The 24,633-nt window shown below is 34.9% G+C and overlaps 1 protein-coding gene across 2 annotated transcripts in view; it reads left to right on the top strand.

Moving 5' to 3' along the window:
• The window catches only part of LOC140442058 (carboxylic ester hydrolase-like), a 58,769-nt gene that overhangs the window by 15,447 nt on the left and 18,689 nt on the right, over window positions 1-24,633 (top strand). For both annotated transcript variants that reach the window (XM_072533116.1, XM_072533117.1), the window contains 4 exons: window positions 1,346-1,486; window positions 5,763-5,913; window positions 6,465-6,847; window positions 17,053-17,224. In XM_072533116.1, the coding sequence (XP_072389217.1) occupies window positions 1,346-1,486; window positions 5,763-5,913; window positions 6,465-6,847; window positions 17,053-17,224 (847 nt within the window). The remainder of the gene's footprint in view (window positions 1-1,345; window positions 1,487-5,762; window positions 5,914-6,464; window positions 6,848-17,052; window positions 17,225-24,633) is intronic.

Below are 24,633 nucleotides of genomic sequence, written 5' to 3'. Positions count from 1 at the left end.
GTCGATCTTATTACCATTTAGAGCGTACTAAGTAAGGTAATTAATTCGAAGTCGAAGGACCACCCACTAAAGTTGGAAATAAGAACAAAAGCGTTAAACAATACGTAATTTAATAATTAGTTTTAGCGCAAAGTTTTTATATACAAACCGCCGTTCACTGTCCAATTTACACGAGTCCGCGAAACACTACACGAGAACACTGTTACAGTTTAAATGTTTTACTAATAAAATTGTCACATGAACCAAGGATGTTTCCTTCAGTATTACTATACTTTATTAGTAATCAGCGTTTGTGAAACATGTAGCCTTTAAACTATAAGCTATATAACAATAACTAGGTATACTTAATACGCGAGAGTCTAAAACTCTTAAACCAGAATTCTGTCAAATTTGATCGAATATTAAACTAACACTAACTAATATGCGAGAGTTGAAACCTCTAACCAAGAAGCGACCAGCTAAGCTGGGATTCAATTTGATACTGACTACTTGACTACTTTCAAATTATCATTGCCTCACCTATGAGGAGTCAGGGGAAATTTAACATAAGGACCAATATGTTGCCTTTCTTTTCCGTTACCTATTTTAGCACTGAAATCTCCCATAACATTTGGACATTGAATTAAATAAAATTATAGTTTGCCTTTAATGTTGCAAATTTCGTTTTATTGCAGTTTTTGACGTGAAGGGAAAAATTTGAAATTGACACTAGCTAAACACAGATGTTACGTTTAGTTTTAAGGAGGTGTAATACTTTCAATAACCTGATGCTTTTTTACAAGAATAGAGGTAATATGGAAAAAAAATATGGACACCTAAATTCTCTAGCAAAATCCATATTTTATGATGTGTCGCATATGGTGCATTCCCTATTTAAAACTAAAGGTTTGTCGTACTGGAAGGGAGGGGGTTAAAAATGACAGATATTTTCGTTAAAAGATGTACACTTTGGAATAAAAATCTAAAAAAAAGTTTTAGCATTTTTCGCAAACCTAAAAATATTTTCCGAATATAGGGTACTGAATTTGATTGATTTATGGTTAGTATATTGCATTGCGTATTGTTATCGTATTAAATAATTGCAATTAATTCATATATTTCATTAAACATTTTAATCACTACTTATTACCAAATTATTGATTAATTATTTGAAAAACATCACATCACCTCGATTTTCTTCAAATAATGACATATAAATAATTTGCGAGTTTGTATTATAATTAATTATAAAAGTAAAGTATTTATTAAACACTTCATTATAGTTAATTTTATACAGTACCTACTAAATTGTAAGCACAATAAATTAAGTTTTCTAAATAGGTACTGTAAAATTTTTAAATTACAGTCTCCCCAACCAATAAAGCCTTGGACTGGTGTACTGGACGCTACCGTTAAAGGTTCTGAATGTGTAAAAGTACATATTCCATTTCCTGATAATCCTACAACGGATGGTAACGAAGACTGCCTTTATCTTAATGTTTTTACAGTGAGTAACATAAGAAAAAACTATTTTTATTTTCCTTATTTATAAGTTACTAATTATAACAATTGTTTTAAAACAGGTAAGGGAATTGTATAAAGAATTTATTGTTTGCTACTGACGACGAGTTGAAAATGAATGCTTTCATCACTAAGTATTTCTTAATAATATCGGATTTACACACATTATACGTGAAAATATTAAATTTTTCTCATGTTTTTCTTATTTACAAAAGCATCCTGTGATGAAGAGACTTAGAAATCAAAGTAAAATGTATAAAAACATTAAAATAAAGCCCGTATTTGAATAAAATACATTTAATGTTCTTTTTATTTTACCAAGGGAGTGTATGCGCCGTAGTTTGGATGGCGGAATGTGGCTCAGTATTGGGAGCCATTCAGTGGCGGCTTTTCGGGGTAGGCAGGATAGGCCGGGCCTACCCAATAATTTTAAGAGTTTTGAAATTGAAAAACATATATTCAAAAATTATGTTAATGCATGTAAATAACTTTTAAATGTACTAAATCACTCAATACATTAGCGTCAGTTAAAACACCCATGTTATTATATTACCACAGAAAGCATCGAATCGTATTCAGGCATTTTAAATATCATTAATAGGCCCGATCGGAACTGGCCGACCCAGCTCACATAAGATCCCCGTACAAAAAGCGTTTGAAGTTAAGCAGCTTGCCGGACAACGATTTATATTGTCGTGTTTACGCTTGCTGTTTAGGCACCAGACGATCGGGCCTACGGCGACCATCGTTGTCACTTGTAACGTAATCAAATTGTAATATACATTTTCTTTTAAATTATCATAAAAAAATATGTAACATAATATATAATTGTAACATATTTTTAAACAAACAACACAATTGCAAACAAGTGCACGGTTGCCCAAATAAATTTAAAAAAATTCGTAAAATTCGAAGAAAAAAAAATCACATTTGCGTGATTTCTATATCGCCTGATTGTATGCAACTTATATATTGTGAGATTGTTTTATAACTGATACATAAAAATGACTGAAATTGATAGAAAAAAAAATTATTATGAATGAAAGGATTACTCCAACATTGAGTATTGACCAAAAAAATGGGAAAAAGGTGCGTACTTTTAATTTCTCTTGGTATGATGTGTACAAATGGTTGTCTGGAAGTATTACGAAAAACAGACTATATTGTTGGCCGTGTTTATTATTTTCTAATAAGAAATGTGTATGAATTGTGAAGGACTTTGATTTAAAAATTATGTCTGCCTCCTTAAAAAAACATTCCAGTTGCAAGGAACATTTAAGTAATTTCCTATCCTTTAAGGATGTACAGAAGAGGGCGTTTTCTGTTCGCGATTTGCTAGATGAAAAATCAAAAATCGCAAAAATTAGATACAACGCAGAAATTAAAATAAACAGAGACATCATTAAAAAATTAGTTAGGGGGGGGGTCATGACCCCGTGACCCCTCCCTCTAGATCCGTCACTGATTACACATAGCTTATGTAATTTGCTAGCTTGGCCTACCCAAAATTTTACCACACCAGCCGCCACTGGAGCCATTTCGTAGGGATCGATTTGATAATGCCAGCCATAATTCTCATTGTATTGTTTAATTGGGCATCTACTTTGTGTATATGTGAGCTGTTAAGCCATGCTGAAGAGCAGTATTCCACGGTTGAGACGAGAAGGCACAAGGCAGATGATCGCAAGGTGGAAGCCGATGCTCCCCATGTTGTGCAGCACAGCTTCTGGATGATGTTGTTTCTGGATTTAAGTTTTTCCGCTATTTTTAACAGATGTTCCTAACAGATAGGATCTGTCAAGAGTCACCCAAGGTACTTTGGTGTTTTATGTGGAAATTGGAAACCTCTGTTTTGGTAGCGTTTGGTTAGAGCTTTCATTTACGGAAATACTTTCCCACTGTGTGTAAGTTAGCCGTGAAGATTTCTTCTGTTTCTTTAAATGACTTACACCTTGTTGCAAGGACCCAGTCATCGGCGTAATAAAACTTTATTGATCTGGTTTCTGGTATATCAGCGATGTACAGAATAAAGAGAAGAGGAGCTAGGACAGATCCCTGAGACAGTCTATTCTACAGTTTTATTAGGGTGCTGATGTCAGTTTTAAGTTTTCTCTGGAACCCTGCTTCAATAAATGTGGTAAGTAAAAGAACCTGATCTGTGGAGCTTCCTTTTGGTCGGAAACCTGTGTGATCAACCGGTATTAATTCAAGTAGCTTTGGACTAATTCTGTTGTAGATAAGTCATTCTAGTAGCTTGAACATCGACGATAGTAGGGCTATTGGTCTGTAATTCTTGGGGTTGTTATCACTGGGTTTTCCTGGTTTTAATATACCAATGACCTTTGAGTGTTTGAGTTCCTGTGGTAAGTTATCTCATCTTCCTATTTTCTGTAAAAAAATGGGCAATCCATTCTCTTGCATATATGCCGCTGTTAATTAAGAATTCGGGATGAATATTGTCAAAACCTGGGGCTTTACCTGGCTTTACATCCTTGAGAGCTATACTGACTTCTTCGCAAGTGAAAGAGCGCGAGTATTCGGTTTCTGTAGATTGGAATTTTAAAATTTTAATAGGGATTGGGTTAATTGTTGTTTTGTTATTTGTTATGGGAGTTCTGCTTCCTAATTTTTTTAGTAGTGTCCATGCTTGCCTACTTAATTTTTGAAAATTAAGACTTTCTACAGTTTCCGTCTATTTTTGTTGTCGCGCTGCACCTAGACTCTGGAGCAGTTTCCCGACTAATTCTTGATCGCTGCTTTCAAGGAAATTTTGGTACAGTTCTTCGCTGTTATGGGACCAACCAGGAATGTATTCTTTTCGATGGCCTCTTGGTATATGCTTTTGGTCGTGCTTATTACGACTTCAACGAATTTTTTGTAATTTCTGATGGAGTATCCAACTTAGAGTCTTCATCCTAGAGTCTTGTCGTCCATGTCCGCAGAAAATCTACTCCACATAGCTTTCTTTAGATTCCACCGTGGGCGAAGGATGGATTAATTTATATTTAAATGGGAATAAGCCACAATTAAAGGTTAAAATACGTTTATTGACGTTTCAATTTCCACTTCGGAAATCGTTCTCAAAATACAAACATTAGTAAATTAAACAAATTTTGTTTTTTATTCAACAAAAAACAAAATTTGTTTAATTTACTAATGTTTGTATTTTGAGAACGATTTCCGAAGTGGAAATTGAAACGTCAATAAACGTATTTTAATCTTTAATTGTGGCTTATTCCCATTTAAATATAAATTAATTTAAAATGCCACAAGAAAATAGCTTCAGAACAATATTGAGGGATGGATGTCATTATAGGAATTTGGGTTCCCGCCTCTATGATCATTGGCCGGTGTTGGCTATGTGGGAAGTTGTCTATTACTTTTCACGAGACTGCTAGAGTCATATGACATTGACATGAACATTGGCATAGACAGTGCACACGACAGTATATATAGTCTGCTTATTCTGTCAATCTAGCTGTCTGTCCGTAACGAAAACTCCAGCGTCAGTATTACACCACGAAAGAGGAGGGGATAACGCTTATATTAATAGAAAAAAACAAACAAGGCGACTACCAAAAGAGCACTACACCTTATCTTCGTTATTAATGAGCGTATATCGACACTATAATTCTGTTATTGGACGTTTGCGTTAACGACCAAGCCTCATCAGCTTTCAAGTTACAGCTCTGCCTTAAATATACCTGTGTATGTGTGTGATGACATGACAGTGATGGACACTACCATTTCGATGTTACTTTGGTTCCATCAGTCCTTTTTACGTCTTCAGCTGACTCTAGAATTGTACGTTGCACTGAGATTCTATCGTCGGCTGACTGCGCTAACGGCGAGGTCACGTTCGGTAGCAAGAAAGAGGACCCCTTTCACTGCTATATCAGAGACTGTGGTTGTGTGTGTATGTGAGTGTTTTTGTATGTGTACCAACTTCAGAATGAATGTATTGCACGATAATTCTTGTCATTGATCGTTTGCGTTACACTGTGGCGCGCACGACTGACTATAAAAGTGAAGTTTGTGATTACACATTTATTTCTCGTTCAACCGCGTTATAGATTGAACGCTACAAGTGAAAATATTGAGCATGTTCAATTCCTTTAAAGCCATTGAATGACATGAAATCATTTACTTTTATGTTTACATCGATCATTTGATGATTTCATCCAAATTAAAAGGCAAAAGTGAACCGTGTGATTTCGCGTTAATAAATTACGTAGTACATTTAATGTTGTATACTATTTTAGCCACAAACGAAGACGAATAAGTTGCTGCCAGTCATTTTTTGGATATATGGTGGAGCATTTTATGAGGGATCGTCCGGAGATTTTGGGCCGTCCAACCTTTTAGAAAATGGATTAGTAGTAGTGACTTCTAATTATAGACTTGGAATGTTTGGTAAGTTTAAAATATTTTACTGTTTTAAATAAAACTAAAACTATAATATTGCATATACATTAAGGAGTTAACTAACATAATTTGGCCTTTTTCTTTTTTCTTTGTCTTTGGAAGTGCAGAGATATCAATATTCTTCTCTTTAAGTTTAAGAAAGAATATTTTTTGTTTTTCTTTTTATCACATTGGTCGTGATTGTTGAATCCGTTCTGTTTCGAGGCATAACTCTGTCCTCTATGAGAAAAATATTTATAGTATATCAGTAGAGTGTTAACTTTGCTGAAGACTCTCTCGTCCTTTATCTGGGCTTAGAACCGACAACAGTACCGTTAAGCTACTGGGTCCGCTCAACATTACTGCTGGCAGAGTTAGAAGTGTGCTTCAAGTTTTCTTTTTGTGTTTTTTGGTTATAATGTTTGTTATCCTCATAAACGACCGCGTCATCATCTTCGACGAGCAGCAGTACCTTCGAGCCACAAAGTGTATCAGTGTCCTGAACCAATTTCCGAGTAGTTCGGTTTACTGTATGTATTTTAGATGTATATTTGTTTTAGGCTTTTTAAGCACCGGGGATACAGTGCTGCCTGGAAACTATGGACTAAAAGATCAAAACGCTGCTTTACGCTGGACATATCACAATATAATCAAATTTGGAGGTGATCCGAATAGAATTACGATTTCAGGACAGAGTGCTGGAGGCTGCAGCGTATGGTATCATATGCTCTCATCAAAGAGTAAAGGTCTTTTTAGTAGAGCTATATCAATGAGCGGTGAACCTAGGTCAGTATGGTCGTATCAACAAAATCCCAAAGCGGTGGCTATGAATGTGGCTGCGAATCTTGGTATAGACGTGAAAAATTTTAGTCAGCTTGCCGAGTATTTAAGAAAAGTTGACATAACTGATTTAAAACGTGCAAACTTGTTAGTTACATCCGTGGTAAGTAATTTTACGTAATGGTGTAGAATTCATAGTCTCGAGGTAGGTTGGCACATGTGTTAGGGCCAGGTATTTGAATGATTTATAATGATTTAATTGAAGGGGAAACCCAGAAACATAAATTAAATACAATGTATTCACCAACAGCGGAAAATGAACTAGAAAAACCTAAAAAGTTATTGAGAAATTCAAGACTATAGATCTCACTATTCTGATGATTGACCGTAATGATAAGATAGGAAAAGGCAGGCAAAATAACATTACAGTACTCCCTTGATGCACAAGACATATTACAGCCGCACAAGACAGAGACAGATGGAAAGAGCTGAGGGTGACCTATGTCCAGCAGTGGACAAATACAGGTGATGATGATGATGACCTCCTGTCAGGTCGCCGCCGTGTCTGCTTGTATAGCGACATGTATCTCATTCTTACCGAACGCTTCATTTCGTGTGTTTTCCGTGACCAGTTCGGTTCGATAGCGGATAAGGTTTTTCGGCAGCAAAAGTATCACTTTCGGTAATCCGGACACTTTGGGTAATCCGACACTCCTTTGGTCCCATACCTGTCGTATTATCAAGGGACAACTGATATTTTGGACTGGGCAATAGAAAAAAAAGGGGAGAGAGACTATTTCGTAGTTTTTTGAAAACAATGATGAATTAGTCTATGTATTGTTGTGAATTTATTAATTGTTATGTCTTTAATTTATAATGTCTTTACTAATTTATTATATTGTTCCTACTTTAATTTATTAAAAGGCACGATCATTTATATAAGTTTATTTATCACTACATATACAATAATTTATTAGTAGGCGAGCGTAACAATAATACCACGAGCGCGAATCTTCTTTATTAACTGTCCCTTCCAAATAAAGTTCCGTTATTATATACCAGTGCCGTTATCTCGAAAAATCCAAAACCTTCGATGGCGAAACGGTAAAGGCAAACTGGATTTCCCTCGCATTGATTCTGGAAGGTCGCTCAGGTAAATCGAGGCCTCTCGTAAACCCTACAACATATTAGAATAAAAACATGTTTTAAAGGTTAAAACTATGACTCATATTTTTACGTAACATTGCCCCCCTCTCAAAAGATGGTTCCTCCTGGAACCTTGTTGGGACTAGAACTGGAACGGTATGCTGGTATCGGCAACTGGACCCTCTTTTACAACTTCCAGTTGTATAAAAATGACAAGGGACGGTTTTCTCTCCGCACCAGTAACTATGCGGATTGCAACAGACTAACACCTGGACTTCGGTGTCTTTAAAGATCTCCTCCACCATATTTCGGATAACTCTCCAATCTAATTGGCGGCACTCCAACTTTGGCATGGCTAACTTTTGCACGTCGGACTCTAGTACGTGCCCTCTCAATTGAAGTAAGGCTTCCCATACATCTCGGTAGGTAGGTTGGTCACGGGCAGTGTCTTTTGTTACCAGGTAGAAAAGGTAACGTGATGCATCTTGGAGTTTCAAGGTTTTACCGGGAGCTGGCACTTGGCATTGAAGTTCTGCAACTCGACCAAACTTCCTTCGAAAGACGGATGCCAACCCTGGTGCGTCTTTGATACTGGCCGGGATGGTAAGGGCCAGCGAGTAGTCATCGGGGAGCGCGAGTAGATCTTGCTTTTCTTCAGTGGTAACACCATGTCTCGCTTTACCGGTACCTCCATAGGCACCCATGAATTCCTCAAACGTGAGGTCAGACACATCTTGGACTTGGTTTACTTCCACTTCTTCATCTACGTCGTGGTCACCTTCGAAAGATGCCAACCGGTTATGGTGTACTATCATCGGCTTTCCCCTCGGAATCTTGCTTATTCGGTAGATGACATCGTTGATCTTCTCCATGATGAGGTATGGACCTTCCCAAAACTGCTGCAATTTGGGAGAACAACCTTTTCGCTTCTTGGGATTATACAGCCATACTTTGTCGTTCTTCTTAAAGCAACCCTTTTCGGCTTGTGTATCGTACCGTTTCTTCATTCGGTCGCTAGCGATCTGAAGGTGGGAACGGACCAACTCATGTACATCGTCCATTCTTCTTCGTAATTCGATCACATAATCTTCACCTGCTACATCTTCTCCAGGTCGACACCCAAATTCTAGATCACAAGGTAGTCGCATTTCGCGTCCGAATAGGACTCTGGCTGGTGTCTGGCCCGTTGATTCGTTAACAGCAGATCTGTAGGCCATTGTAAAGAACGGAAGGTATTGGTCCCAGTCTCGCTGATGATTGGACACCATCTTTGTCAAATACTTGCCAACTGTCCTATTCATTCGTTCTACCATACCATCCGATTGCGGATGATACGCGGTAGTTCTTGTTTTCTTCATGCCTAGTCTATCACATATTCCTTGGAATAGATCACTTTCGAAGTTCCTGCCTTGGTCACTATGGATCTCCAAAGGCACTCCAAATCGGCTGATATATTCTTGAATCAACTTATCTGCAACGGTGGCGGCCTTCTGGTCTGGAAGTGCGTAAATCTCGACCCACTTAGTGAAGTAATCCATTACTACCAACATGTACTTGCCCCCATTTTCACTTTCTGGAAATGGCCCTGCAATGTCCAAAGCTATTCTTTCAAACGGGCTTCCAACATTATATTGTCTCATAGGAGCTCTCCTTTTCCGGTGAGGCCCGTTACTCGTAGCACAAATAGTACATTTCTTACACCAGTCTTTTACGTCGTCGGAACTGTTCATCCAATAAAACCGTTCCCGAATTCGCTGAAGGGTTTTCCTTACACCAAAATGCCCTCCCGATGGACTGTCGTGTAACTGACGAAGTACTTCGGCTATTCTGCTCTTTGGGATCACCAACTGTCTTCTCTTCTCTGAACCGTCATCATTTTCCAGGACTCGTTTAAGCAAGCCATCTTCGATGATAAATGAGTCCCACTGGGCCCAATACGTCTTAACTACTGAGCATAGGTTTGATATTTCCTGCCAAGGTGGTCGACGGTTTTCCTCTTTCCATTTTCGGATTTTCTGTATAACTGGATCTCTCTCTTGTTCTTCCCTTATCTTAGTAGGCGTCCAGTCGTCGTTGACAATCGTCGTTCTTAGCACTGCTGCTTCCTTGGATTCCGTTTTGTTGCAGTGGGGACACTCTGCTGGGCATGGCCGTCTGGAAAGAGAATCAGCGTTTCTGTGGCTAACTCCGGCTCGGTGCTCAATCTTAAAATCGTATTCTTGGAGTCGTTCGATCCACCTGGCTATCTGACCCTCTGGATTCTTAAACTGCATCAACCACTTAAGGGCGGCATGGTCGGTTCGGATTAGAAACTTTCTGCCATAGAGGTATTGATAGAAGTGCTCTACTGATTTAACTACTGCTAGAAGTTCTCTTCTCGTGACGCAATAATTCCGCTCAGGTTTTGAAAGAACTTTACTAAAATATCCGAGGACTCGTTCCTGTCCTCCTTGAATCTGAGACAGCACTCCTCCAATTCCCACATTACTTGCATCTGTATCTAAGATGAACTCTCCTTCTGGCAGTGGATACCCTAAAATTGGTGCTGTTATTAAATGCTTTTTCAAGGTCTCAAAGGCATTTTGGCAGTCTGTATCCCAGCGGTAATCTCTTGCTTCCTCCGTAAGTCGCGTTAATGGCTTAGCGATATCTGCAAACTCCTTAATAAACCTCCGGTAGTAAGTACATAGTCCAAGAAAACTTCTCACTTGATGTTTGTCAGTTGGTTTTGGCCATTCCTTAATGGAATCGATTTTTCCCTTATCCACGGCCACTCCTTCTTTACTGACTATATGACCCAGATAATTGACTTTACCTTGAAATAGCTGGCACTTCTTGGGGTTTAGCATCAATTGGGCAGCTTTAAGTCGATTAAAAACGTTTTCTAAATTCCTCAAATGATCTTCGAATGTCTCCCCCAAGACGATTATGTCATCTAAATAAACCAGGCATGTTTTCCAAGATAACCCTCTCAACACATTTTCCATAAGCCTCTCAAATGTCGCAGGAGCATTACAAAGTCCAAATGGCATAACGTTGAATTGCCACAATCCAGATCCTGTGGTGAAGGCTGTCTTTTCTTTATCGACTGGGTCCATTTCTACCTGCCAGTATCCAGACTTCAAATCTAAAGTAGAAAACAATTTACTTCCAGCCAATGTGTCCAATGTGTCATCGATCCGAGGCAGAGGATAACTATCTTTCTTGGTAACGTTGTTCAGCAAACGGTAATCCACACAGAACCTCGTCGTTCCGTCTTTCTTCTTAACCAGGACCACCGGAGAGACCCATGGGCTCGTAGAAGGTTCTATCACCCCGTCTTTCTTCATTTCCTGAACAATCGTTTCAGCTTCCTCTCTCTTCGCCTGTGGTAATCGTCGAGCTGTTTGACGAATTGGCTTAGCATTACCAGTATCAATTTTATGCTTAACAACGGTAGTTCTTCCCGTCTTTCCTCCTTTCGGTACGAAAATATCACGATACTGCCGAAGAAATTCCCTTAATTTCCTTTTCTCCATCTGATTTAGAGACTGTCCTGCAACTGCAACCATTTGGTCGAATTTGTCGTTGGAATTATCAGATGTTGTCGCCTGACGAATTATGGATGTCACAGGTACACAAGTTCCTACTTTTGTCTCTTTCTTTATGGTCACTGGGTAGTCGTTGACATTGATAAGTCTCACAGGAATTTCTTTAGCCGAAGTCACCAATTCCTTTCCAATTATGATTCCACGGCCAACCTCATCGTCGTGGTTCCAAGGCTCCATCATAACAGGTCTCCCTTCGTCTACAATTCCCTGTAGTCGCGCTACTATGATCGTTTCGCTTCTCGCAGGCACGACTGTATCTTCTGTAATGGCTGCTTGCACAGTGTTGTCATTATGTGGATGGAGAAATACCTCCTCGTTGCCAACTTTGATTACCTTATTCTTAAAATCCAATTGGAATCCATGCATATTCATTACGTCCATTCCTAATATAACATCCTCTTCGATGTCAGCAACTATAACAGTATGGACAAACTTTTCTGCCCCAATTCCCAATTGTACCTGGATTTCTCCATGAATGTTGGCATTTTCACCTGTAGCGGTCCGAAGTCGTAACCTCGTTGGTAACAGTTTCTTTCGGCTGTTTATAACTGTCGGGCGTATAATGGTTCTGGTCGCTCCGGTATCCACCAACAACGTATGTCTTTTACCATTTATTTCTCCATCTACATATACACTATCTTCACGACATTTCAAAGAAGCTATTAGTATAAGAGGGTCTTTGGAAAAGTTCCGGGTCGAAGCTGCTCCCCTAAAGCCGACTCGTTCTGGTTTTTCCGATGGTGAGTTTCTTGATTTTATGGTCTTCGTTTTCTTGCATGTCATGCTTTTTATCAAATTAAAGAGCTGGTCAAGTTTATCTTCATCTCCTTCCTCTTTTACAGTCCTAACTTTACTGTACCCGCCAGAGGCCTGCGTAGCTGACTCGTATTCGAGGGCGGCGGATAAGACATCAACCAGCGTCTTGTGACGAGCTAATCGTAGTGTTCTCTGCATTTCATGATCACGAAGACCATCAATAAACGTTTGAACGGCCAATTTTTCCATCATGTCTTCGGGAGCTGTTGGATAAGCATATCGTACTAATCTGGCAATATCTACCTCATATTCTTGAAGAGCCTCATCTTTCTTCTGTCTACGATTTTTAAGCTGTGACTGATATACATGCTCCAAATGTTCGTGGCCATATCGCATATTTAACCTCTTCTTCAGTTGTTCGAAATCATCGGTCTCCTCTACGGCTATGGTCTGAAGCACATCTAAGGCATCTCCTCGAAGGGCGATAGTCAGGTTTACCGCCTTTTCTTTTTCAGACCATCCATTTGCTCTTGCGGCTGATTCGAACTGTTTCATGTAGTTGTTCCATGATGATTTTCCGTCGAAAGTTGGGACTTTAACATGAATAGAACCTCCACTTCCTTCAAATTTCGGCCGTGTCTCCAACTTAAATTTCGTCTGGTCTTCTTTTATCTCCACTGTAATCGGATTGTTACCTCTCTCTGCTGTCCCTGTTTCCTCCATCTTCCTTTCCATCTCTTTCCATATCTTTTCTTCGAAGGCTAACATATCGGCAGCAACTTGGTTTTTTAATGAAGATATTCTATCGTCCAGGGCAGACATCTCAGAAGTGACTTTAGAGATTTCCGAAGAGATGTTAGCAGAGACTTTGCTTTCCAGCGAAGAAATCTCGTTAGAAACTTTGTCTTCCAACGAAGCGATGTCGCCGGAAACTTTGGCTACATCACCAGAAACCTTGGCTACATCAGAAGAAACTTTCGAAATATCGTCAGAAACTTTGTTCTCTAATGATGCGATGTCACCAGAAACTTTGGCTACATCAGAAGAAACTTTCGAAATCGACGAGAGGACAGCATCTTCAAATATATAAGTCTCTGGATCTAGTCCTTCTTCTAGCAAAGCGTTCTTTAGTCGTTGGACTAACTCAGCCTTTTTTCCGGTAGAAGCTAATTCTCTGTCTTCGAGATGTCTTCTTAAATTAGTCACTGTCAGCTCATAAATCGTAGCCATTTTCACAATTTATTTTATATTCACTTGTATTATTATTATAAGTCTAATTTATGTTCGATCTCACTCTGACACCATTTGTTGTGAATTTATTAATTGTTATGTCTTTAATTTATAATGTCTTTACTAATTTATTATATTGTTCCTACTTTAATTTATTAAAAGGCACGATCATTTATATAAGTTTATTTATCACTACATATACAATAATTTATTAGTAGGCGAGCGTAACAATAATACCACGAGCGCGAATCTTCTTTATTAACTGTCCCTTCCAAATAAAGTTCCGTTATTATATACCAGTGCCGTTATCTCGAAAAATCCAAAACCTTCGATGGCGAAACGGTAAAGGCAAACTGGATTTCCCTCGCATTGATTCTGGAAGGTCGCTCAGGTAAATCGAGGCCTCTCGTAAACCCTACAACATATTAGAATAAAAACATGTTTTAAAGGTTAAAACTATGACTCATATTTTTACGTAACAGTATAATGAATAATACCTTTTGCAAATTGCCTAAACGGAGATTAAGGATATACGTGAAAATCTCCACCAGATACCTCTCGTAATATCGTAAGAAATCACATTGATTGCATAACCATCAGTGGGGATTGCAGAAATGCAGTAGAATGTGTAAAAACTTTTCCTGATGCCGATGTTGCATTTGACCACAGTACACCATTTTTTTTGTTTTTTTTTGTAAGTTAGATTTTGCTAAGAACATTTTTTCGATAAATACTTTTATCGATTCCATAAAATCAGATTTAACATGTACTCCCGTCGTCAGTGACGAAAATGTCACTGAATATCTAAAAATTATACGAACAACCGAAATTTTGCCGAGAATATTAAAATTAGGACCCCAAAAAAGATGTAAAAAAATTAACTACTTTTACCCCCGGGCTTTCCTGTAAAACCCCCCTCGTGGGAGGGAGGGCAAAAAAAAAGAATATATACCCCGTAGAAAAAAATGTTTTAAATAAAAAATATAGCTGAAAAATTTTAAACAAAAATGTTAATTAATAGTTTTTGTGTAGAATGAACCGTTTTCTCACAAACAACGCTTGAAGCGACCGTCGATTTTGAATGTCAGTTATGCGCGCGAAATCAATGTTCACAGCTTGGCGGTTAAATATCTTTTGATTCAAATATCCTATCGATAAACATCAAGATGCGTTTTAAAGGTAGAGTTTAGCTTTCGTACGCAGTTTGAATTTTACCGCAAATAAATTTAGTTTATTGCAGTAATGCATTGATTAGTGATCAGTGTAGTAGTGTCTGGGGACTCGGGAGACTGAAACCATGGAAACCTTGAAGACGACATCGAAGAGGATTTCGAAAGCTCGGCGCAATGATAATCGACGCGGTTCAGCCCGGAGGACTGTTCAGTTTAATACTAATCACTGTAATAGTATTAATCTTAGCTATATATATATATATATATATATATATATATATATATATATATATATATATATATATATATCTATATTGTTATGATTTTAAGATACCCAAGGCAAATCACAATTAAAAAAATAAATATAATGTGATAGTTTCACCATGCCCAAGGTATTCAACAATGATAATGAAAAATATCTTAATAATTGGTAGTTTTTAGGACATTTCATCATCATCATTGGTGCTACAGAACTATAAAAGAGCCTCGACCTTCCCAAGTCTATTACGCCAGTCAGTTCCTTCCATTGCCAACTGTTGCCAGTTTGCTGCGCCTATTTGTCTACCATCCTCATCTACACCATCCCTCCATCTGAGTTTTGGTCTACCCCTACTTCTACTTCCGGTTTTTAGGACATTTAATGATTTAAAAAGATGAATATAATAACAATGTTAAATAGACGTAGTGTTATGAAGGCACATTATAGTAATTAAAAAGTTTTAAGATTCAAATGACATAACTTTCAAAACAAGTGACCCTGTATAGAAGACTCTGATTAAATAACATTAGAACTTGTAAATTTGTTTACTAGACAGATTTATATTTTTGAATTTAGTTTGTAAATACATGAAATTAAGTTATACCAGACTTCAATCTTATAATACAACACATTAGGTAGATCCAACTTAGAATTAATTAGCTAACATTTAAGAAAGCATCATCAAATTTTGGGTTAATGTTAAAAGTATACATAAGTTTGAACTTATAAAAATAAAGTTTCAGGCAAATAATTAATGCAAAATCAATTGGTAAAATCTTTATAAATAATGCAAAAGTTATTTGAATACTCTGTTTAAATACCCGAATTTTAATTTGTAGAAGTAAGAACAAAAACTATAAATTTTGGTGACATGATGAACTTTAAATGTCTGTAAACTTTTAAAGAAAGCTTTCTCAAAAATGAGACATGTAGAAAATTAATGTAGAGAATGTATTAAATATAATTTCACTGTTTAGTTTTACTCAAATAATAACATTAAAACACAATTTAGACATATATTTCGAAATTTTATATCAAAAGTAGATTTATTCTAAATGTCAAAAGTTTTACTATTTTCTGATTGGTCCATTTAAATTTTCAAAGCAAGAATTCTTTATTTTGTTTAATTTTCATTGGCGGAAAAGGGAACAGTGCATTTGAAGGAATTGAGGAGGGTCCTTTGTGAAAAGGGTAAGGATGTACACGCTTTCTTTGAAGCTGCTTTCATAAAATTGCCAAAATATGGAAAATTTTGTAAATTCAATATAAAAATATATCACAATACTTACTCTTAACATTCATCCTTCATTTAATCGCATTTGTGACATATGGAACTAACATTTCAGTGAAAAAAGTATAAAAAGTGTTTCGGAAAACTGCAAACCAGTGTAGATGAACAAATTTGTTCCAGAGACTTAATATTTAGCTGTTTCCTGACTCCAAGGAAGTTCACCAGTAATGTACAACATTCCTGCTACCAGGTGGTATCACTGTATTTGAAAATTTTGTACAAAATTTGTTTTCAACAGTTCACAAATAACTCACAGTGCCCTTTTAAAGAAAATATAACCGTGTTATACACAGATTCTCATATAATAAAAATAATAGTTTAACTATAAGTTAGTATATAAGTTTTGAATATATTTAATTTTGAAATTATTTTGGGTTGTGTTTAATCAGAACTACCATAATTATTTACTTGTTTTAAGTCCATTATCCTTTCATTGAGTTCATTATAATATCTTCAATAATATTTTTAAAGATAATATAAAAATTTGAAAGTTATATAAAATAAATCTTATCAAACATAAACAAATATATTTATATTGTAGAGATCATTGTATTAACTTACCATACGATTTTGCTTTAAACCACTCATTATACTTGTAAACATTTATAACGAGTATCTTTCATTTCTTCCTTTATTTTCTACAAAAACATTCATTATTTATTTTTAATTTATTTAATAAAACATAAAATATAGCCGGTACACCTGCCGTCTACCCGTCTACGGATGAAGGTCTCAAGCTCTGAAAATTACAGGAAACTGTAGTAGAAGTTCATTCATAAAATACATATCATAATAACTATCATTATAAAAAATATATACCAATATATATATATATATATATATATATATATATATATATATATATATATATATATATATATATATATATATATATATATATATATATATAACATTATTTTGCAGCAAATATTTACTGCACTACAAGACGGGCTTCCATTTACACCCACCATTGAAGTCGATCACGATGAAGCTTTTATAACAAGCTCGCCTACAGAAATTATTAGACAACAAAAATATTCGAAGGTACCGATCCTGATGGGAATGACCACAACGGAAGCTGGACTTTATGGGAAAAGTATAAGTCACGTTGTATTTTTTATTTCATACTTACTCATATCAAATATTTTCAAAAAAAAATATTATACAAATTCTGAAAAACGAAAAAACGATTTCCGGAGAGGAAGTCAAATAATATTTATTAAAAAAATACTTTAAGTCGTATTACAATTTTCATAAAGCATTGAATGAATCAATCTTGCATACATGATAGTTCTGAGTAATATTCAAAAGTTGTATTTGAAATCTCTGTTATATTGCCCAGAAACACAATCATGTATGCCAAGATTATAGGTCAATGCTTTTCTAAAGTAAAATGCTACGCCAACAGTCAATGATGGTGTGGGTAAGTTTTGTTGTAATTTAAATCAAATTATGTCGGTGGTATGAATTTCTTCATTTGTCTTAATTTCATCTTTAAGGTTTTGCTGCATTGCCTGTGCGCGACTTTGATGTATAGCCCAGTCTGGTTATACAAAAATCATCGATTTCACGGCAAAATGTTTCGCAGATATCTGAAGCTTTTAAGACATAGGTGGAGGTTACTAGATGACGAATAGATAAAAAGATACTCATAGTTTTTCCTTGCGTTTTTTTTAAACAATAATTTATGGTCAGAATTTGATTTTTTATCTATAAGTTTTTTCCCTTACAATTTAAATAAACAATATTTATACCATTTTTTTATATCAAGAATATCTTTATTTTCACTTTTTTTCAATTAAAATTGATAAATAATTTACAGAGATATTTACAAAAAAGCAGTATTTTTGCACTAATCTGTAAATTTAATTAATTTTTTTATTAACAAAATAAAATGTTATTTATACATTTCAAAATTGAGGAATTACCATCCTTTAAATTTGTGCGAAATTTCCCCCCGATCGGTCAAATAGTTTAAAAGATATTCAATTTGTTTATCCCTGGGACTAATTATTTAAACCATTGGTCTTGCCCTATGAATGATGCTAGACACATTTAACAAATTTCATAGGATTCTTTAAGACTTATACTATCTCAGAAGTTAAATGAATATTGAGTTTTCATCGAAATTATTTACAAAATAAACGTTTGAAAAAGGGGTATGTTTTTTACTTATAAACAATTGTAATAACTTCTATATTTTTCAAGCTACAGACTTGTACGTACAACCATTAGATAGCTGGTAAAAAAACTCACATTTAACAAAAAAAAAATCGGTTGCCTGTAAAGTCGGTTTTACGGGCGAAGATTTTACGTGACAACGTCTTTTTCTGGGTAGAATATTTATTGATATGAATATTATTAAATTGCACAATAGGAACAAGGAATTGCCGCTATAAACTCAGTTTCTCAACTTTTGTGTCAATCTAACAATTAATCAATCAATCATAGTTTACGATAATGAAATATTAGTGTACAATTATTTACCTTTATTGTTGTAGTTGTTGTAAATGACGAATCTACTCACGAATTGAAGACAAATCTCACGATCTCACGATTAAGGTCTTACATCTTACGATTTTTAAATTTTTTTTAAATTTCAAGTGTTTCTAATAAAATGCATGGGAGGAAATCAGCTTTTTTTAGATTGTCACCTTGAAATATCCATAAATTGACTGTATTTTTGTATCAAAGTGGGCTACTCCAATTAACTCAATTAATATATACAAAATATAATAATATAAACAAAGCTTAAAAGGTTCTTTATGCTTTGAAAGTGGTTTATAAACAACTGAATTGTAATGTATATTTTACCGCCTTTAATAAATATGAAGTATAGACTAAATTTTGTGTAAAGAACAAACATTCAACAGACCTAATAGTAAAAACATATTGATTTAAGTGTGAATTTGAGATAATGTGCTGACAAAATGTTAAATCCTAAGAAAACAAAATTATGTTTTTATGTATATTCATTATACTTAATACTCTTGGGTAAAATACCTCATATCATATATGTCTTTAGACACAGTTAATAATTTTCATTGAAGTTTAAACTATAAAGAATGTTTACAATCATTGCTCAATATTAAATGGATAAATCCATAGCAATATTATAAAAGAATATAGGTCCCTAGGTAATTTCCTAAAATTATATCTGATACTGGTGGTTCCCCCTAAAATAGGACACTGTAAGCACTCCACATTTTCACTACAGACACAGCTGACGATACTTTCAACGATTTTCAACTTTAGCGATTCAACGCGCCTAATTCTCTAGTGCCGCGCGCAGCGGACCGATCATGTTTGAGTGGGAGAGAGACGCAAGGCATTCGCCGGTCCGGCGGGCCTCTCTCTCGTTCGGTGACTCACTGTAACAGACGTGAGCGGGCGTTACACTTTTTCTTAAATGACTCCGAGCCACAACCTAATTTAAGACGTTGTCACGTCAAAAAATAAAACTTCTATGAACAATAGGAACGAAGTTAACGACAATTTTTTTGTTAATTATATCTCCATTGCTTATAAACATTAAAAAGTAAAATTTGCACAAATTTTGAATGAAAATCTAAACTTTATATTGAATTTTATAGCTATAAAATTCATCCAATTTTTCGAAACTTAAAACCTTTCGAAACGAAGTTACTTTCGAAAGATCGACATAGGAAAGTGGAGGGGAAACTGTTTTAGCTCCTCGCCGCAAAATTTCGTCAGTCTCAGTGTGGTGGCTTTAGAAAGCAATATACTTATACTTTTTTGAGTAAAATATTTTGTGTGTGTTTTTGCTTAACAAAAAAGTTTTAACTAAACGTATTTAATTACTTTTTGATTGAAAATTGTAAGTAATATTTAAAACTATTGAATGAATAATTAATTATTTTCAACTTGTATAATTAGTGAAAAATATTATTTATTATAGATTATTTCAAAATAAATAGCAGACTGTGGCAATAACTTATTCCAGCAGTAGTAGTTTTATAGTAAGTATTTTCCTTTTTAATTTTTGTTTTATAAATGGCTAAATTATTGTTATGCAAGTTAAACCTTTATTTTGAACCATTTTTATTACTTTTACTTTATTGTTTATAATCATAATTAAATTTCAACTTAATAAAATAAAAAGTCTTTGCAGATTTTAGCAATACGGTTATGCTTGTTTTAACTTTATATATTTCTAAAAGAGTCGTTCTATATAAGCTTGCAATATTCTGATCTTTCATTAATATTAAAAAATCTTTTTTTGATTTATTTTAGACAACTGAAACATACACTCCGCGTCATAGAAAACGGGCCACCCCAAATATTTAAAATATTTTCGAAATTATTATTTATTGCTACAAAATTAAGCATTTATTTTTTTGTATATTGAATTAATAACTCGTTTAATATAAAATTGCATCATTATCGTAAAACATCAATCTAAAATAAAAAATTTAAGAAAAATAGGAAATTTATTTAAAAAATCAACTTACAGTTTTTAAAAAACAACAATGAACTGTATATTTAAAAAAAAAGCTGGTATCCATTTTCAGTAATGGGTATTGCCACCTCGATTCTGGATGACACTCCTCATTCGAGTTTTTGCATGGAATTTATAACGTTTTGGATATCTCTTTGGGGAAAAGTGGCCCATTCATCAATGAGTGCCATCTGAAGCTCTACAGGTGTCGTTGGAGCAGGTATGCGACGCCTAACGAGACTTTTTAGCAGGCTCCATATATGCTCAATAGGATTGAAATCGGAGTTTTGAGCAGGCCAGTCTATTTTTGGAATACCAACCTCGTCAAGGTACTCCGTTACTATCCTTGCCGTGTGTGGTCTCGCATTATCCTGCATTAGCAGGAATTCGTTGCCAATAAATCCAGCATAGGGCAACACGTGATGTTGTAAGATTTCCGTTATGTACCTTACTGCTGTTAACGCACCTCTGTCGATCACGACGAGATCCGTATGCACATCAAAAGAAATCCCTGCCCAAAACATTACTGAACTACCACCAAAAGCAACCCGTGGTGCCAAGTGCAACCAGCGAAACGTTCTCCAGCCCGTCTGTGCACCTTACTGCGTCCATCTTTACCATAAATAGACATTCTACACTCATCCGTAAACAATACTTTTTTCCAATCGTCTGCTGTCCAATTGATGTGCTCAAGTAAGGGCCCTGTTGCTGGACTGCAAGCTGTCAAACCTTGCTCCCTTATCTTCGTCGAATAGTAGAAAGGCTGATTGCTGGTCCTTGAGCTTGCTGTAAATGGTCTTGAAGTATTCTAGCAGTTTGGGTCTGATTCCGTAATGCAGAATGACGACGCGATCTTCCCTAGCGGTTGTTTTCCTTTTTGGACCTGTACCAGGTCGTCGTTGGTGAGATCCTGTCACAATAAATCGTTGCTGGGTCCTTTGTGCAGTCGAACGACTAACATTCAATTGTTTTTCAACTTGCTTTGACTTAATCCACTTCCCAGTAATTCCATCGTTATTAACTCAAGACTACTTCACACTAAGTCGGCTACTGTAATCTGAGATGCGTTTAAAACTCATTAGAACCCTTTACAATATCATACATTTCTCAAAACAATCGCTTTCTCGAAAATTGATCAAGTTGTAAACAACTGTTTTTCAAAATTGTTTTGTTTTGTAGGTTCTATGAATATCCTTAATCCAGTTACATGGTCGGTTTGCTTTCGCAACAACCCATTTAACTTAAATAACCCAAGACACATTAAAAATAAAATAATATTAATTCAATATACAAAAAAATAAATGGTTAATTTTGTAGCAGTAAATATTAATTTCGAAAATATTTTAAATTCTTGGGGTGGCCCGTTTTCTATGACGCGGAGTGTATTTCCATTCAAAAGGAGCAGATCATTTTTTTGAATATCCTTAATCCAGTTACATGGTCGGTTTGCTTTCGCAACAACCCATTTAACTTAAATAACCCAAGACACATTAAAAATAAAATAATATTAATTCAATATACAAAAAAATAAATGGTTAATTTTGTAGCAGTAAATATTAATTTCGAAAATATTTTAAATTCTTGGGGTGGCCCGTTTTCTATGACGCGGAGTGTATTTCCATTCAAAAGGAGCAGATCATTTTTTTGAATATCCTTAATCCAGTTACATGGTCGGTTTGCTTTCGCAACAACCCATTTAACTTAAATAACCCAAGACACATTAAAAATAAAATAATATTAATTCAATATACAAAAAAATAAATGGTTAATTTTGTAGCAGTAAATATTAATTTCGAAAATATTTTAAATTCTTGGGGTGGCCCGTTTTCTATGACGCGGAGTGTATTTCCATTCAAAAGGAGCAGATCATTTTTTTGAATATCCTTAATCCAGTTACATGGTCGGTTTGCTTTCGCAACAACCCATTTAACTTAAATAACCCAAGACACATTAAAAATAAAATAATATTAATTCAATATACAAAAAAATAAATGGTTAATTTTGTAGCAGTAAATATTAATTTCGAAAATATTTTAAATTCTTGGGGTGGCCCGTTTTCTATGACGCGGAGTGTATTTCCATTCAAAAGGAGCAGATCATTTTTTTGAATATCCTTAATCCAGTTACATGGTCGGTTTGCTTTCGCAACAACCCATTTAACTTAAATAACCCAAGACACATTAAAAATAAAATAATATTAATTCAATATACAAAAAAATAAATGGTTAATTTTGTAGCAGTAAATATTAATTTCGAAAATATTTTAAATTCTTGGGGTGGCCCGTTTTCTATGACGCGGAGTGTATTTCCATTCAAAAGGAGCAGATCATTTTTTTACTCTTATCTTTCAGTAATATTTATCTTATTTTTAACTTAAAATATTATATAATTTTTGTTTACTTTTAATATTATATTATTTATTTCTGGTAAACCAGAAAACATAAAAAATAACTGGTGAATATGAAACAAATTGAGCACGTGTAAACTATATTTTTTGGAGTTTTTTTCAAAAGATGATGGAACGTAAAAGTCTTGTTACAAATTAAAAAACGTGTAGAACAACTCTATTATTACATATAGGTACGTGTAGTATTTGCATCCATTTTTTACTTTAACATAATATATACTACATATATACCATTGAAAGTTCTTTCGATTTATATAAATTTATCAATATTATCGTTTTATTAGATATTTATTTACATTTTAGTGACACAATATGCATCAAGACGAGGGCAGTACTTCCAATCCTAAAGATGATGCTCCTATTTGTATTATTTGTGACAAAAGTATTCAAGGAAAAGAAAAGTTTAGAGAAGTTAAACAAAAGGGTTTACAGAAGTTCATAGAGACCAGCAAACTAAGAAAAGATAATAAACATAAAATAATGAGTACATTGTCATCAACGGTTGTTCACAATAATTGTTATTGCACGTACAATCGAGTAAATAGAATCGCCTTAGCACAAAAAAAATGTCAGAAAAATTGAGTAATACTCGAAAAGATTATGCGAAATATCGTGGTTTTGATTTTTCGAAGTTGTGTTTTTTTGCGAAAAGTCAGTGACAAGTAGTGATGACACAAAGCGTATTATTAAAAATATGGAAACTATAACCAACGTTATAGAAACTGCCGAAGAACGAGAAGATGGTAAAAATGTATTCAAATTTTTAATATACCGTTTAAAACAAATTAAAAACTTGGAAACGACAAATGCAATATATCATTCAAACTGTTTGAGCAAATTTTACAAGTACCTCGCGAATACTTCTCGAGGTCGTCCAATTTCCGAAGAAATGTCAGAAGCACTCATTTTTGTTGTAAATCATATTATAAATAATGAAGAAATTTGTCAGTTTTCTTTAAAAGAAATTTTAAGCGATTTTAAAGGAAACCTCCCAGAATTACGAAGGCTGATACAATCTTTAGAGAATCATTTTGGTGACGAAATTAAAGTATACTCTACTAGAAAAGATTATTTTATATGTTTTCGAGATAGTAAAGGCCGAATTATTGACGTTGATTGGTACAAAAATAGAAGTAGTAATCGCGAAGAAGAGCGGTTACGTATTGTCAGAGAAGCTGCTCACATAGTCTTACAAGATATTCGATTGCAAAAGTTTGATCTTACAAATTATGTTGTTCCAACTTCAATCACAAATGACGCTATTTCCGATTTACCGACCACACTGCGAGAATTTGTAGAAATTGTTGTTGTCACACATAAGAAAGTTAGCAAAGAAGATGGTTTACAAAAATGGTTTAATCGTGCTGCAACTATAGGTCATACTTTAATGTCTGCTGCTAGACCCCGAGCATTTGTATTTAAAATTCTTCTTGGATTGTCTGTATTAATTCATAGGAAATTCGCTTCAAAAGATCTAGTCAATGTTTTATCAAATATCGGTCTTTGTGAAAATTATAATGAAACTTTGCGGTTTGAATCTTCAATAATGAAAGACCCTCAAAATTTTTCAATAAGTATTGATTCGTTTGTACAGTTCATTTGGGACAACGCGGATCATAACACAAAAACAATCGATGGT

The sequence above is a fragment of the Diabrotica undecimpunctata genome, chromosome 5 (assembly GCF_040954645.1).
Source record: "Diabrotica undecimpunctata isolate CICGRU chromosome 5, icDiaUnde3, whole genome shotgun sequence".
Classification (NCBI taxonomy): domain Eukaryota; kingdom Metazoa; phylum Arthropoda; class Insecta; order Coleoptera; family Chrysomelidae; genus Diabrotica; species Diabrotica undecimpunctata.
This window is presented reverse-complemented; position numbering and strand designations above follow the sequence as displayed.